The following is a 17,971-nucleotide window of genomic DNA, read 5'->3' as shown; positions in this document are numbered from 1 at the left end:
ATTTATTAGCCAATGGCTACTAATAGATATTATTTAATCGCCCAGAGTGACGATTTACTCGCATATGCGAGTGTTTTACTCGCATTGTAGAGGGTTGGTACTTATGCCACGTTCCAGGCAACCCGTAACCCGTGTTTTTCCAACCTTCTAGCCATGAAAGTGCACTGGAACGACAGTCAAACCCGTGACTTCCCACCCGTGAACTCGTACTAAATCGATGTACTCCCAGTTACGAGCTCTGGCGTCACATAGCCCGCGAAACAACAATGGCAGCCCCTACGGATGTGGTGTTTATGAAACAAATATACAAATAACGTAAAACAAAAGGTATAACAGCTTCTCTTGCCGTATGCGCTGTTTTTTCTCCTCCGTTTCCCTCAAATTAGCAAGGAGTAAGCACTTTGGCAATAGAAATTATTGTATGAGCATAAGCCCCGTACGGTCCGCCATGCTTTGTTTATATCTAGCTACCGCAATTCCTTTGCGCTCAGGCAATTTGGCGTGACTTTGCCTGGAACTCTGCAAAGTCGTGAGTCGTGGTTTGAAGTTGTAACTTACAGACTCAAAAACCTGCCAGGAATGCAGCATTAATGTCAGAATTTACATTTTAGATGTTCAGAAAATATATATATATTTTTAATAACTTAATGGGAACGTTAGCAAAACGTTCTTAGAAGATGTTGTTAGCTGGAAACCTGATCTAAAGTGGATTGTGGGTCAATCTTAGCTATTACAGTAGTGAATAGAGAGGTGCAGTGCCTGGTTTGAGATGTGCAAATGGAATCTCGCCCGTGAGCAGCTCCCATAAGCAGAGGGCATAGCTGAACATGTCTGCTTTCACTGTGTAGCGTGTACACTGGGTAAACACCTCTGGGGCCATCCATCGCAGGTTCTGCACAGCATCAGGGAGCAAAAAATGACGAACACAAAACAAAACGCCTGCTAACCCCAAAGGACAGGCACATATACCTCCCCAAAGACACACTGACGTACTTAACATGACGTACAAGAGAGCCAAAATCGCAGTGTAAGCAGTATTAACATTGCTTACAGGGGATTTGTCGGTGGCTATTAATGCATTACCTTTTTGAGGTGTTAATTAATAAACAGAATTAACCAAGAACACAGAATGTCTGTACCCCGGGTTGTTTAGTCATATTGTCCTCATCCACAGACAAAAGGAAGCGAGACTCTGCAGAACAATACAGAAAAATGTACATTACATAAAATTACATTTCATTGAGAAGTACAGTTTTTTTCATTACAAATTATAGTATCAGCATAACAAATTTGAACTAAATATTAAAGGATTTAGTTCTAAAGGAAATACTAAATATTAAAGGTCCCATGGCATGAAATTTTCATTTTATGAGGTATTTCAACATTAATATGAGTTCCCCTAGCCTGAATATTGTCCCCAAGTGGATAGAAATGTTGATCGGTGTAAACCCGAGTTCTGGCTGTCTTTCTCTGCCTTTGAGAAAATGACAGGCCAGACGAGCCAATCCTGAAGTCTCCTGGTTTGACGTCCAAGCAGGAAGGGTTACCTCCCTTTCCCCCGCCCAGAGAATCTGGCACGCCCATGCAAACACTCGAGATCATTAACGTTACTTGTGAACGAGTGAACACTGGCAGTTTCTCAGTGTTTGGATGTACAAATGAAAACAGAAGTCTTTCTTCAGTTCCTTCTGATCTGTGATCATTGATTTCTTATGTGTAGCTTATTATTATTTGTGGACACGCAGCGGCTTCTCTCTCTCCCGACAGAACGGTGTTTTCGTGTTTTCTATCTTGTGAGTCAGTGTTTTTGTACGTCCTTGTCGCGTCTATCTGTTCTAAAATGTGCATACAGTCTTTTCTGTTTAACATCAGCAGTCACATCTTTAGAGATAAACTTCACGCACGCCGAAGCTCGGCCTCCAACATCCCCGACCCCCAGTACTGCATCTGGCCCACAGCGGAGGAGCCAAACGCGGCGTGAGATTAAGCAGAAGGAGGGTAAGCGTGAGGGAATCCGGCTAGGCTAGCCAGCTTTCCCCACAATAAACTGGATTACATTCGATTACTGCTGTTGTGTCTTTGTTTGCGCTGTGTAACGTTACTCAATGCGCGTCAATGACGCTATTCATATGATTGGAACATATCTAGAAATAATGCTATACTCAACACTTACTAACTCGTTCATCTCGCTGTAATGGTACATTGCATGTGTTACAAAGTTGGTAGAATAATGATGAAGAGGACTCGGTGTGACTGGGACTCGTGTTTATTCAGAACTCTCAGATACAAACACAATAAACTCGCGCTGACAGACAGCGCTCTCATAACTCAGTAGTTACTATAAATAACTTTGTTAGCAATCGCTTCGTCTCCGTGATGTCCGGTTCGCGAACGAATCATTCTTTTGAATCGGTTCTTTTTAGTGAACCGAACCAGTTCACCAAATCGGACTGAATCGTTCTAAACGGTTCGCGTCTCGAGTCAGCGCTGATCCATAATTTACTAAAGTTACTAACTTTCTGACATGAGTGACAGCCCCTCCGACTAGAAATAAACTAATAACCTGAAGTATATGCTAGTAACTACAACAGTTCACCCTGAACTGAGACATGCTGAGAGAACTGATGAGAAGTGAACACAGGTCCATCCGTCTCTCTGGCAGACTCGTGCCTGCTCGTGCCTCGTTAAACCACGCCCCCTCCGCTCATTTAAAATGCAAAGATGTCAGCCAATCACAACAGTGGGCGTTTTTACTGAAGTCTCACAGCAGACACGCCTCTTGAAACAGGGCATTCAGCCACAGGGCAAACAGCAGTATAGAAAAAATGCCTTTTATTTCTAAATTATGACATTTTATGATGTAAAAATCATACTAATAATATAAGTACACCTCAGAAAACACTATAAAATAATAGAAAAATGCCATGCCATGGGACCTTTAAAGCGAACTTATCCTTTTACATGAATTTCATGTCTATGAATTTGGTTTGTCCCTCTTTTGCTCTTACGACGCATCGCTCAAGTGTGTAAAAACTTGTGATTGACAGTAGAGAGATTTGAAAAGATCCAAAGAGCACCTTTTGCTTCAATGAAACCAAGAAAATATGACCCTTTGTACAAAGGAGTTCACATGATCACCAATGAAATTCGATTTTGAATCCAAGATTTTCAATGTTGACTCAACTGTTCATTCTAACTAAATAAAGTGAGGAAAGACACCAGTTCGGGTATAATGTTAAGTGTGTGTGGCTTTCCTCACCTCCAAAATCAGCCACCACAGCGTGTCCATCCTCATAGAGCAGAATATTATGACTGAAAAGATATCACTAGGTGAAGGGAGGTTTAAAACAAAGAGCTCAGAATACTGTTTCATCATCACAGCCAGCATTGACAGTCTACAAATATACTGATTATCATGTAATAGGATGGTTTTAACAAATGGACCAAGAAACACCAATGTTATTGAATGAAGAATGTGATGATGATGGTGGTGGTGACTAACCTGTTGAGATCTCTGTGAATGATTGGTTGGGTCAGATTGTGAAGATACTCCATGCCCTTGGCCACATCAATGGCGATGATGAGCTTGGACTGCAGATCAATGATTCTGAATGTAAAGACATCAAGTGAACACCTCCACCCCGCCACTGATCAATGCACACTCCCATCATTCCAACTCCAACAGATCAATGAGATGATGATCACCTTAAACTGCATATGGAGCACTAAGAGGAAACCAGACGCTTACTGGCATTGATGCAAGTCTAAATGTATAAACAGATCCTAGATTGCTTCAAATTTCTATTCTCTACTGGTCACATTCTAGTCAGGGCTTTTGTAATAATGTAATGTAATACTGTGATGTCAAAGCTTTGAATTTTCAGTATCATTACTCCAGTCTTCAGTGTCACATGATCCTTCAGAAATCCTTCTAAAGAGTTAAATAGAAAATAGGACGTGTGTCCTTCGTCATGTCTTAAAGTGACAGCAGCCTAATAAACCTGATGCTGTCTGTGTCATTCAAGGGTTAGTTCACCCAAAACCCTCATGTCATTCCAAACCCATAAGACCTTCAACAGCTTTGGATACTGACACTGACGAGGATATTGTTGAATAAAGTCGTTATTTTGGGGGTTTTTTGCACACAAAAACTATTCTCGTCTCTTCATAAAATTAAGGTTGAACCACTGGAGTCACATGGACTATTTTGACAATGTCTTTACTACCTTTCTGGGCCTTTGAAAGTGGTAATAAAATTGCTGTCTATGGAGGGGTCAGAGAGCTCTCGGATTTCATTAAAAAGATCTTCATTTGTGTTCCGAAGATGAACGAATGGTTTGGAACGACATGAGAGTGAGCAATTCACCCTTCGCCGCAAGTTTGATTGACAGGCGACCTGACCAATCACATCGCCGAATCTGCCGTTTTGTCCAACAAAGCAGTCAGGAGAGTTAGTAGATTAACGTCGGTGGACTTGAACTTTAAAAAACGGTGTGTACTGACGTCATTCTGCGGTTGAAACAACATTTCTTTTAGTGTGCATTCATGTTTATTTCATGCTTATCAATGAACTAGAAGGGAGAGATAATCGGTTTACGAGCAGCTTTAACTGAGGCGCTACAGCGATCACGACACATTAAAGAGCCACAAAACGGTATTTATTGTTTAAATTTCTTTAAAAAAAAGACAATTTCAAACTTTGTTTTATATCAAAAGTAACTTGCTCTGTCCTGTCTGTCGGCGTGTTGTCAGTGTCCTCTTTGCTCCGCGATGTATTTTCTCTACGTGAGAACATGTGTTGGTGTGAGAGCGCCATGGCTTGTCGGACATAGCAACAGTAACTAAAGGGGGCGGATCTTTGCGAACGGTCAATTAATGACAGATTTTTCATTTTTGGGTGAACTAACCCTTTAATAAAAGAACAAAAGACATAGTCATTCACTGCTCTTGACTGAATCACTTTTGTAGCTTTAATAAGGATTAATCTATATTCAATATAATTTATTCAGTGAAGACTGTGCAGTGTTTGATTATTCAATTTCTGTATATTTACCTGTTAGACCTGCCTGGAAATCTTAAAGCGCTGTTTACAAGGTTGCATGGGTCAAAATCAACTGCATTTTAGAAGGGCAGATACAAATCTGAACCGGTCTGTAGAATAAACCCTTAGCATTGAGCCCTGATATATTAAAGGTACAGCTAAATGTGACATTTATTAGAATGGGTTTATGTGAAGATTGTTTTACGTAAGCCTATTAAATGATAGCTTTCAATTTTACTTGTAATGTTGAATGGCTATAATTAATGGCTAAAATTGAGGGAAAAATTCATTTAAATGTGCACTATGTAACTTTCCCATCCACTAGAAGTCGCCTGTTCAAAACAAAGGCGTATTTTTATGACGCCAAGTTTGAGCACAGAATCTTGGGACATGTGGTCTTCACCTCACAGCCAGTGGAAAAGAATCGGGATAGGACTCAGGCAGAAATCATGTTCATGGAGCGATTATTAATGTTACTGTAGTATGAAGCAGAGCAGGACTGAGTGTTGTGGAGCTGAGCAAGGCCGCTGGAGCGATTGTTAATAAGATGAACGCAACACACACCCTGCGAGCAGCGGGACTTTTATTATGCCACGGCCATGAGTATGAGGTAACGCAGCTCTGTTTATCATATTGGATACATCTGAGTGCGTTTAATAAGTTTTAAATTAAGTTATGACGTTACTCTGTGCATTCGTCGGCGGCTGCTATGACACTTGTAGTAAGAGTAAAGCGTTTCTGCAAAATAAAACCGAGAAAACCGGAAACCGAGTGTAACGCAGATATGACGCAATCGACAAATTCCTTGGTTAAAATAGCAATTTCTCACGATTTACAAATAGTTGGAAACATTTGGGATATTGTAAGTACTCAACTGAACAAAATATATAACACTGGCCTAGTGGTTTTTGGATATTTTACTGAAAAAATGTTACATAGTGCACCTTTAATAGAGAGATAAGTATCAGTATTGGTATCAGTGATTCATAGTGCTTAGTAAAAAGATGCCATTCAACAAATATTTAAAATATACTGTATTTATGTTGTTTCTACATTATTTTGGAGATTCAATGTTAAAGTATTATATTATAAAAATATATTAAAAACTTGAAATGTTAGGTGCGATTAATCGCAGACAAAAATTGTGATTAATTAGTATGAGCACTAGCATGTATATATAATAATATAAAATATATACATATACTGTATTCTTAATTACCTCTTCTGTTCGTGCAACAGTGAGAACAGTGATCCTCCGGACACATATTGCGTTACAATGGCAAACTGACTAGGGTCGTCCAGACTTGCCCCCACAAACTGGATCACACAGGGGTGGTTGAGACGACACAGGATGGAAACCTCCCGACAGAACATATCGGTGTCTGACTTTGAGCAGTACGTGTTTGCACGGTAGCTGTGGAAAGGTATGAATATCATGCAGTTTGCTTTGTATATGTGATGTGCACAATAAAGAAAAACAAGTTAAGAGTCCTTACCGTTTAATTGCAACTATCTTATTGCGGCACTTTCCTTTATAGACCTTTCCAAAAGAGCCTATGGTTTGCAGTGTTTTAGTCAATTAGGGTTTAATGGGTACTCAAGGAAAGCTACTATTTATTATTAAATTGACGTACCTGATCCAATAATCTCGTTAAACTCCAGTTCAGAGAGTTGAAGGTGGAAGTTTGATGGAAGACTTGCTCTCAGGAGAAGCACATCTGCCTTCTCTGAAGAGGAAAGAGGGTAAACAGAGTTTGTTTGTTTTATACCTTCACATCAATCATTGTATGAAACTCTAATGATGTTTCATTTAGCTTGTGTTGTTGACATATGCCGATGTCGTTAAAGATGGGTTATGTTTTTTGTAACATCTGTGACAGATACAAACTAAAGGCTTAAACTGTAGCAATCAGGCAGTGGGAGGATTTTTGGAGACAGTTTCTGACTCACTGACTCTCTGATGATTTTGGTGACTGTGGGTAGCAGTGTTTCAGGGCATAAAAATAGTATCATAGCAACAGTGATTCTGTGAGTCAGCTCTAAGTGTGTGTATGTGTGTGTGTTTTACCTTTAGTCATACTTTTGATCTTTCCCAGGGGAGAGGGGACGGAAACATAAGACCCATCTGCAACAGACAGAACTAACAAAAATGAACTTTTTTTCACCCTCATGCTTTCCGAAAAATTCACAAAAGCAACAGAATTATAGTTCCATATAACTAATGCACAGTACAAATCTGTCAGGCTACATGTGGAGAGCGTATCATACCCCCTCCTGGTTGAGAATACTCATTGCATGGTGAATCATCCTGAGGCCGTTTGTAGTGTTTTAGCAGAGTAACAATGGCATCGTGGCCTAAAAAGAACATGGATACATGGATCATACCATGTATTAAAATGTATATTTTTCAGTCAGATAGATAGATAGATAGATAGATAGATAGATAGATAGATAGATAGATAGACAGACAGACAGACAGACAGACAGACAGACAGACAGACAGACAGACAGACAGACAGACAGACAGACAGATAGATAGATAGATAAACGGACGGACGGACGGACGGACGGACGGACGGACGGACGGACGGACGGACGGACGGACGGACGGACGGACGGACAGACAGACAGACAGACAGACAGACAGACAGACAGACAGACAGACAGACAGACAGACAGACAGACAGACAGATAGATAGATAGATAGATAGATAGATAGATAGATAGATAGATAGATAGATAGATAGGTAAACGGACAAACAGATAGATAGATAGATAGATAGATAGATAGATAGATAGATAGATAGATAGATAGATAGACAGACAGACAGACAGACAGACAGACAGACAGACAGACAGACAGACAGACAGATAGATGATAGATAGATAGATAGATAGATAGATAGATAGATAGATAGATAGATAGATAGATAGATAGATAGATAGATAGATAGATAGATAGATAGATAGATAGATAGATAGATAGATAGATAGATAGATAGATAGATAGATAGATAGATAGATAGATAGATAGATAGATAGATAGATAGATAGATAGATAAACGGACAAACAGATAGATAGATAGATAGATAGATAGATAGATAGATAGATAGATAGATAGATAGATAGATAGATAGATAGATAGATAGATAGATAGATAGATAGATAGATAGATAGATAGATAGATAGATAGATAGATAGATAGATAGATAGATAGATAGATAGATAGATAGATAGATAGATAGATAGATAGACTAACCTTTCTCATAGGCCCACATTAAGCATGTCTGTTCATCCTTTTCTCCACTGGAACGGCTGGGGTCACAAGCCACCAGATTCATATCTGCCCCATTGTCCAAAAGAAACTGGACGAGTCGGATGTGTCCATGGAAACAGGCGCTATGCAGACCTGTTGTTTCAAAGGTCAAGCAGAATATCAACATAATTCATATATAATTCATCATTCATAATTCACATATAACAGCTGTCTTACAAACATTGAGATGTCAAGGCATATAATGAAAGCAGATAATTGTCATTATTACTGATGTAAAGCATAGATTACTGCTGTCATCCTACCTGTGTGTCCATCGCGCCCCTGATGGTTGATGCTCATGGCATTCTGACTGAGCAGATACTTGACCATTTCCAGGTTCTTGCCGTAGGTGCAGGCACTACGGAATACAATTAGGCCATGTTCATTTAGTATGTAACAATAAGATCAGCCGGGATCTTAACCTATGCCCATATAGAATGCATACATTAAAATCACCATGAAATCAAAACTGACCATTTTTTATGGAATATTTCAGTATTTATCATAAATGATTTATCCGTGAACGTAATTTGTTTTTCAATGAGTGAGCCCTCGTAATATTTAATCAAATGAACTTCCCCTCCCACATGCAGCAACATCTTTTCTGTTCTCTAATGATGTGTTTACTGGTTGCGAGGGCGGGACAACCTGTCACTCACATGATGAGATCGACCAATAAAAAACCTCAACCATCCAATCAAATGCCCATGGACAAAATCCAGCCCCGTCCTACATTTTTTTCTTGTTCAAGAAGCCGTTTCACTTGGATATACATCACAAATAGGGAAGAAAATGATCGCAACTTCTGTTTCATGCAGACTTTAATAGTGGTTATTTAAAGGTCCCATGGCATGAAATTTGCATTTTATGTGGTTTTTCAACATTAATATGAGTTCCCCTAGCCTGAATATTGTCCCCAAGTGGATAGAAATGTTGATCGGTGTAAAACCGAGTTCTGGCTGTCTTTCTCTGCCTTTGAGAAAATGACAGGCCAGACGAGCCAATCCTGAAGTCTCCTGGTTTGACGTCCAAGCAGGAACGGTTACCTCCCTTTCCTCCGCCCAGAGAATCTGGCACGCCCATGCAAGCACTCGAGAGATCATTGCTTGTGAACGAGTGAACGCTGGCAGTTTCTCAGTGTTTGGATGTATAAATGAAAACAGAAGTCTTTTTTCAGTTCCTTCTGATCTGTGATCAGTGATTTCTGATGTGTAGCTAATTATTTATTATTCGTGCACACGTTGCGGCTTCTCTCTCCCCCGACAGAACGGTGTTTTCGTGTTTTCTATCTTGTGAGTCAGTGTTTTTGTACGTCCTCGTCGCGTCTATCTGTTCTACAATGTGCATACAGTCGTTTCTGCTTAACATCAGCAGAGTAACATCTTTAGAGATAAACCTTACACACGCCGAGGCTCGGGCTGCACTGGCCGGTGGCATTCAACATCCCCGACCCCCAGTACTGCATCTGGCCCACAGCGGAGGCACCAAACGCGGCGCGAGATTAAGCAGAGGGGGGGTAAGCGTGAAGGTATCTGGGCTAGGCTAGCCAGCTATTCCCACAATAAACTGGATTACATTCGATTACTGCTGTTGTGTCTTTGTTTGCGCTGTGTACTCAATGCGTGTCACTGACGCTTTCCATATGATAGGAACATATCTAAAAATAATGGTATTATCAACACTTACTCATAACTCGTTCATCTCGACAGCTGTAATGGTACTTTGCATGTGTTACAAAGTTGGTAATAATGATGAAGACGGACTCGGCGTGACTGGGACTCGTGTTTATTCAGAACTCTCAGATACAAACACAATAAACTCGCGCTGACTGACAGCACAGCTCTCATAACTCAGTAGTTACTATAAATAACTTTGTTAGCAATCGCTGAGCTCAGTCTCTGGTACATTAGTGATGTCCGGTTCGCGAACAATCTTTCTTTTGAACCGGTTCTTTTTAGTGAACCGAATCAGTTCACCAAATCGGACTGAATCGTTCTAAACGGTTCGCGTCTCCAGTCAGCGCTGATCCATAATTTACTAAAGTTACTAACTTTCTGACATGAGTGACAGCCCCTCCGAGTAGAAATAGACTAATAACCTGAAGTATATGCTGTAACTAAAACAGTTCACTGAACTGAGACTGACAGAACCGATGTGAAGTGAACTCCGGTCCATCCATCTCTCTGGCAGCAGCTCGTGCCTGCTCGTGCCTCGTAGACCTCGTTAAACCACGCCCCCTCCGCTCATATCAAATGCAAAGATATCAGCCAATCACAACAGTGGGCGTTTTTACTGAAGTCTCACAGCAGACACGCCTCTTGTAACAGAGCATTCAGCCACAGGGCAAACAGCAGTATAGAAAAAATGCCTTTTATTTCTAAATTATGACATTTTATGATGTAAAAATCATACTAACAATATAAGTACACCTCAGGAAACATTATAAAATAATAGAAAAATGCCATGCCATGGGACCTTTAAAATGTGAAGGACATTGAACAAACTGAGGGAAGGTTACCTGTGAAAAGCTGTCTCACTGAAGATGTTCTCCTTAGACAGGCTCTCCGTGCCAGACAACTGAATAATCTCTTTCACCGCTTCAAACTTTCCATTGTAGCATGCTCTGGCGGGGAATATGACACTCAAATCAGAATCACTATTACTGCTGTCTGAATCACAGATGATTTGTTGAGTTTAACTGCCACCTTGTGTTATGTGTGATTCACTTCTCAGGTGAACTCACAGGTGGAGAGGTGTGTCCCCGTAGATGTTGACAGAGTGCGGCTGTACGTCAAAGGTGCCCTGCAGTAAGAAACGGACGACCTCTTGGTGTCCAAACCGAGCGCAGAAATGAAGGGGAACGTGGTCCTCGTTGTCTTGAGCATTGGCTGTATAGAGTAAAGATGTAAATCAATGGAAACGAGTTGTATAGAAAGAAAAAAGTGTCAGTTCAGTGTTGATTCAATTCAGTTTTAGAGTACAAGCAACAAGCTCTCACCATCAGTTTTGCTGCCGTCATCCATCAAAAGTTTGACAATGCCCAGAAAGCCTTTAGCTGCGGCCAGGTGAAGCGGCCTGTCCCCTACCTCTCCACTCGCATTGACATCAGCCCCAAACTTCATAAGAAGCTTGCACACCTGTCCGGCGAGAAAAAAGAAAGATCATGAGCAAGCCATTAAGTAGATCATGGACATTTATGATACAAAGAACATCCTGACCTGCTCATGGCCAAAGTATGCTGCGATATGCAGAGGGGTGAAGAACACTGCATCTTGGACGTTGACATACGCCCCGTGTTGCAAGAGAATATCGACGGCCTTGAGGAAAAGCAGGGAACCTTTTCACTTAATCTTTTCAATAAAAGGCTTCAGCAAAAAAAAAAATCCGCAACGAATACAGTACAAATAATCGTTCAATTCACCATGAAATCAAAATGGACAATTCTTTTTTTTTTATTGAATATTGCATCATTTATTGTAAATCACAACATTTTTAAATCATGTGCCATAATATGTTAGCCTGGCTCCGCCCTCCTACGTACTTGTGCTCAATTTTCAGTTTCCTTTGCGGTATATTCTCTGGTTTTCTCCGGTCAAATTTTAACTGGTCCAATCAGCGAACAGAGGGAGTGGCTGAGAACGATGACGTTGATGTTGTTCGCTAGTTTGAGATAACATACCTCACGACCATAAGTTAGCGATTGGTTATGGCAGATCCAGAGTGGCTCAGGGCAGATCCAATAGTTTTAAATTTCAACAGAGTACCCGCCTTCAAGGAAGTTAAAGGGGTGGTTCCGTGTTTTTTTTCTAGGCTTGGTTGTGTTTATGGGGCGCAGTATAACATGTCTTAATACTACTTTTTTTTTTACGCCGTTTTTTCTTATATTTTACCTTTATTCCACACCGCTGTCTCCACTGTCCTTTGAACGGCTCGTTTGCTTCCTGCTTCTATGAAGCCCATCCCTCATTTAGTTAGATGGCTAAATGTAGTTTGTAGTTCTGCAACAGCTCTCTCTCTTTTTCGTAATGACTGCGACGTGGCCTCGCCCACTTTGTTGCGTGTTCGCGGGGGCAGTGTTTATGTTAATAGCAAGGGTTTATGATTTCACCAACCCGGGAAGAAGCTTGTTGTAGTCCAAACTGGCCGTTTTTGTAGGCAATAAACTGCCATAACTTTAAAAGACAATATCTCCATTTGCATTGAACTTTCAGCGCTGTAACTTTGCAGATACTGTTTATGCTCAAACAGCAACATTATGCACTAACTAAAGTTAAAAAAGTGAAATCGCATGCAACCACCCCTTTAACGCTTGTCAATGGAGAGTGGCCAGACTCTCTGTACAAATGAAATGTACGAGTCTGGAAGGATCTGGCTACTAATATGTGCCTTCCCCTCCTCTTGCAGCAACATCTCTTCTCTGATGATGCGTTTACTGGCGCGAGGGCGGGACAACCTGTCACTCACATGACATCACAGCAATAGCAAGCCACGCCCACAACCATCTAATCCCGATGGACAATTTCCCGAAAGTCCCGCCCTACATTTCTTGTTTGAGAAGTTGTTTCACTCAGATATATTTGACAATAGGGAAGAAAAGACTATTGCAACTTCTATTTCATGCCAGGTTTAAACAGTTTGAAAGTTTATTGAGGCAGTTTTATGGACTGTATTGTTTTCCCTTAAAGGCACAATATGTAAGATTTTTGGATTAAAAAATCCAAAAACCACTAGAACAATGTTATATATTTTTTTGACTTGTGTACTTGCATCATCCCAAATGTTTCCAAGAATGTTTAAATCCATGTGTTGCCTATCAATGACATAAAACCAAGTGTCTCATAGTAGCTGCGTTTGCGGCATAATAAAAGCTCTGAAATCAAGGCGTCATCAAGCTATGCCTTTGTTTTGAATGAGTGACCTCTAGTGGCGAAAAATTACATATTGTGGCTTTAAGTCTAATTAGACAGACAGTCCACACAAAAATGAAAACTCTGTCATCATTTACTCCCCCTCATGATGTTTCAAACACATCTCTTTGAAAACACAAATGGAAATGGAAATAAAAGTAAATAAAATTAAATCTGTTCATCATATAAACCAGTGGTTCTCAAAGTGTGGTACGAGTACCACTAGTGGTACTCAGGCTTCCTCTAGTGGTACGCAGAGGAATCACTAAATTAATTCATGTTAAAACACAATACATTTTAATTTACTCTTTATTTGAGTAAAGTTTGTTTTACATTTAAGTAAAGTACAGTTTTAATTTAACTTTACAACACATTTTAATTTAATCATTATTTAATTATTGTATTTACCTGTATGTTAGCACAGTGCAGTGTTAATGTACAAACAAACTGTGTATTTACAATGTTAAAGTGGCTGATGATAACAATAAATATTCTTAGGAATAAACTGCCTCGTTTCGGAACTGTGCAGAGCTGTTGAATAGTTAGCCCTATACGCTACTGTATTTTAACCCTCTGGTGCTCTTCGGTCATTTCTGACCTTAAAATGTTCTGTTTTGAAATGTTAAAAATCACAGCTTCATCGGATTCGGATCAGAATGATGAAACTTGGTGACTTTTCTAGAATTAGGTATGTTAACACAAAAAAAATTGTAAAAAAATAATACCACTTGTGCTCTTTGGTCAAAAATGACCCCCATAGGAAATGAATGGGAAATCTGCAAAAACACAAAAATTCACAGAATTTGTGTGTGTACAATCTACAAATCGGCCACAATGCTGAAAAAAGTACACAGCAGTAAAGGGGTGACACTCTAAAACATCAAGAGTGTGATATTGACACATCCACTCAAACACACACGCACACTTATATACACACACACACACACACACACCTATGAAAAACTGAACCTATGAACCACATTTGGATTTTTTAAAAACCACAGCTTCATCAGAATGATATAAAACTTGGTGACTTTCTAGCATTAAGTATGTAAACACACAAATAAATTGAGGGCATAATTAGAGCATGCTAAGTGGTCATAAAAAAAAATACTCCCACTTGTGCTCTTCGGTCAAAAATGACCACCATAGGAAATCTGCAAAAACACAAATTCACAGAAAAAAATCTATATTTCTAACAAACAAAAACATATCTAAAAAAACTTTATAATAAATAGTCTTTGAGATTTTTTAAATATATATTCAAATCCATCAACAACAAAAAAAACATTAAATGTGTTCAAAACAGAACTAGGGAATTCTCAAGCCTCTCCATAGAGACCTCTAGTGATTACACCCATGGTTGCATGATTTCTAAAATAATTCCAAAAGAGGGCGCTAATCTGCCGTCAACAAAATATATATTTAAGGCATAGTCTCTATTTTAACCTGAAATACTGCAATAATAAAAAAAATAATAATAATAATTTAATTTTTTTTTATATAACTTTCAATGGCAAAAACAGACCATAATTATTGCATAAATATTAAAAATACCATCAAATCATCTCAAAATACAAAATTAAATAGAAAAAATATTATTGAAGAAAACTTAATTGCATTGGTTTTACTGGGGTGGAGGAAGTTTAATTTTTAGGTGTCTGGTGGCCAGGAAGACAACCAATGCGACCCCTAAACGAAGAGCACCAGAGGGTTAATGTTGGTCATTATGGTGGAACTTGGAGAGGCAAATATTTTCTGTGGTACTTGGTATAAAAAGTTTGAGAACCATTGATATAAACGATCATATCTCTTCCTTAAACCACTCAATTTTGTGTTGCTTTTATGACCTTTTTGGATCTTCAACGTTTTGGTTACCTGGGCATTCAATAGAGGGACAGAAACCTCTCAGGTTTCATTAAAAAAATATCTTAATTTGTGTTTCAAAGATGAACCCAAATCTTATAGGTTTGCAACAACATGAGGGGGGAGTAAATGAGGAGTTCATTTTTGGGTGAACTATCCCTTTAATGTTAGTCATGATTGTTTGCCATCATATCTGACCCTTAGAATGAATTAAAATTAAAAAAAATTCTGTTACTGTACCTTTAACACGTTATAGCATGCATTATTCAGCAAACTGAATGAGCGTTGTTGTGTAAACATGGGCGGTCATATGTTAATGTGCTCATATGAAGTCATCATATCCATCAACTTTTCTGAATGACCCTGAATAAACTCCCATAAAATTCGTATAACTTAATTTCAGGTCCAGCCTGGGGACTCACCTCAAGATGGGCAGCCACAGTGGCTATATGTAGGGCCGTGAGAGCTCCGTACCCCACCTGCTGGATATCTGCCCCACCATGCAGCAGTGCAGTGACCAGTTCAGCATTATCCTACACAGTAAAAAGAAATACTAAGTAATCACATTTTTAACATAATTAATTCCTAGCACACAGTATTTGGAATTATTCATAAGAGAAAGCGCATCCCAGCTTCCCAAATTAACTGACCTTGAATGCAGCCAGGTGCAGAGCAGTGAATCCATTCCGAGTGAGTCTGGATGGACGCAAACCTCTCAGCATGAGGGTCCTGATGTGAGCTTTATTCCCTGGTTGTGGAAAAAGAAAACAACTTTGAACAAAAACATTGAAATGTATGAAACTACCATAACAGCGGAATGTAATGCATCAAGCAATTAAACGGTAAATTTTAAAAAGTTAAATATTATTCAACACTAATAATGCAAATGAAATGTCAGTTTGAATGATTCATGTATGATGTTTTCAATATCATAGTAGGTATAACTTTATAAGTTTTAACATGTCTTACCTCCACATATGCAGCAGAGATGCAGCAGGGACAATCCACCCTCGGTGCGATAATTCAGGTTCACTTTATTGAATGCTTCTTCTGAGCTGTAAAATTTTGTTAAAAACAGAGAAATCAGTAACTCTACATGCTCAGCTCAAGATATAATAAAAAAAAACATTAGCTTAAACAGATCTCCACATTTACTCTCTCCTTGCAGTAGTGTTTTTATAATAGTTCTGTCATGACAACTCTCTGAGTGTGTGGCATGATTATGGATATAACAATGTTATTACGTCTTTGCCGAATAGATCAGCAACAACATTACTGTTGATTATTGCTGCTAGTGTCAATTTAACGGACGTAGGCCAGTAAGAGCTGTGCGTGTAAACCTCACTCCCCTGCCCTCAAGTGGCGTGCTAGCAACTAACGCTTTAGCATCTTTAGCGTCCTTGTTTGCATCCACGCCGGAGAACCCGGATCGAATGCCACTCGGAATGGGTTGAGTAGGACAAGTGACACCAATACATACACTCACCTAAAGAATTATTAGGAACACCATACTAATACTGTGTTTGACCCCCTTTCGCCTTCAGAACTGCCTTAATTCTACGTGGCATTGATTCAACAAGGTGCTGAAAGCATTCTTTAGAAATGTTGGCCCATATTGATAGGATAGCATCTTGCAGTTGATGGAGATTTGTGGGATGCACATTCAGGGCACGAAGCTCCCGTTCCACCACATCCCAAAGATGCTCTATTGGGTTGAGATCTGGTGATTGTGGGGGCCATTTTAGTACAGTGAACTCAGTCATGTTCAAGAAACCAATTTGAAATGATTCGAGCTTTGTGACATGGTGCATTATCCTGCTGGAAGTAGCCATCAGAGGATGGGTACATGGTGGTCATAAAGGGATGGACATGGTCAGAAACAATGCTCAGGTATGCCGTGGCATTTAAACAATGCCCAATTGGCACTAAGGGGCCTAAAGTGTGCCAAGAAAACATCCCCCACACCATTACACCACCACCACCAGCCTGCACAGTGGTAACAAGGCATGATGGATCCATGTTCTCATTCTGTTTACACCAAATTCTGCCTCTACCATCTGAATGTCTCAACAGACCAGGCAACATTTTTCCAGTCTTCAACTGTCCAATTTTGGTGAGCTTGTGCAAATTGTAGCCTCTTTTTCCTATTTGTAGTGGAGATGAGTGGTACCCGGTGGGGTCTTCTGCTGTTGTAGCCCATCTGCCTCAAGGTTGTGCGTGTTGTGGCTTCACAAATGCTTTGCTGCATACCTCGGTTGTAACAAGTGGTTATTTCAGTCAAAGTTGCTCTTCTATCAGCTTGAATCAGTCGGCCCATTCTCCTCTGACCTCTAGCATCAACAAGGCATTGAAAATCCCAGTAACTGAGCAGATTGTGAAATATTCAGACCGGCCCGTCTGGCACCAACAACCATGCCACACTCAAAATTGCTTAAATCACCTTTCTTTCCCATTCTGACATTCAGTTTGAAGTTCAGGAGATTGTCTTGATCAGGACCACACCCCTAAATGCATTGAAGCAACTGTCATTAGATGATTGATTAGATAATTGCATTAATGAGAAATTGAACAGGTGTTCCTAATAATCCTTTAGGTGAGTGTATATGACATGTGAGCAAGACATGCAGCTGCTGTAGCCTATAATATAGAATACATGAATTACCCGTAGCAGATCTATACAGGTGGAGCTGGGGGAGGTGGAGGGTTTCTGAAAGCGCGCTGCAACTGCAACGGCAAATGCTATTTAAGTATATAAAAGTTGAGTAGCAAGCTCATTGGTAACTGATAAAGCAGTGTGCCGAATAGAGAACGATGTGATTGCAAGCAGCTGAAGTTAAGGA

General features: G+C 39.8%; 1 protein-coding gene across 2 annotated transcripts in view; it reads right to left on the bottom strand.

The window, feature by feature from the left end:
* The window catches only part of tnni3k (TNNI3 interacting kinase), a 30,629-nt gene that overhangs the window by 11,810 nt on the left and 848 nt on the right, over positions 1–17,971 (bottom strand). Inside the window, exons 3-20 of one of the 2 annotated variants that reach the window (XM_079826660.1) lie at positions 16,101–16,186; positions 15,782–15,879; positions 15,554–15,664; positions 11,577–11,675; positions 11,357–11,495; positions 11,102–11,246; positions 10,877–10,981; positions 8,622–8,716; positions 8,302–8,451; positions 7,310–7,396; positions 7,110–7,166; positions 6,676–6,768; positions 6,538–6,595; positions 6,261–6,455; positions 3,503–3,607; positions 3,260–3,312; positions 1,140–1,192; positions 760–892 (exon numbers count right to left, since the gene is read on the bottom strand). In XM_079826660.1, the coding sequence (XP_079682786.1) occupies positions 760–892; positions 1,140–1,192; positions 3,260–3,312; positions 3,503–3,607; positions 6,261–6,455; positions 6,538–6,595; positions 6,676–6,768; positions 7,110–7,166; positions 7,310–7,396; positions 8,302–8,451; positions 8,622–8,716; positions 10,877–10,981; positions 11,102–11,246; positions 11,357–11,495; positions 11,577–11,675; positions 15,554–15,664; positions 15,782–15,879; positions 16,101–16,186 (1,862 nt within the window). Of the gene's footprint in view, positions 1–759; positions 893–1,139; positions 1,193–3,259; positions 3,313–3,502; positions 3,608–6,260; positions 6,456–6,537; positions 6,596–6,675; positions 6,769–7,109; positions 7,182–7,309; positions 7,397–8,301; positions 8,452–8,621; positions 8,717–10,876; positions 10,982–11,101; positions 11,247–11,356; positions 11,496–11,576; positions 11,676–15,553; positions 15,665–15,781; positions 15,880–16,100; positions 16,187–17,971 lie in introns of both variants that reach the window. The other variant, XM_079826659.1, reaches the window with a different exon arrangement.

Source organism: Gobio gobio (assembly GCF_949357685.1).
Source record: "Gobio gobio genome assembly, chromosome: 10".
NCBI classification, from domain to species: domain Eukaryota; kingdom Metazoa; phylum Chordata; class Actinopteri; order Cypriniformes; family Gobionidae; genus Gobio; species Gobio gobio.
This window is presented reverse-complemented; position numbering and strand designations above follow the sequence as displayed.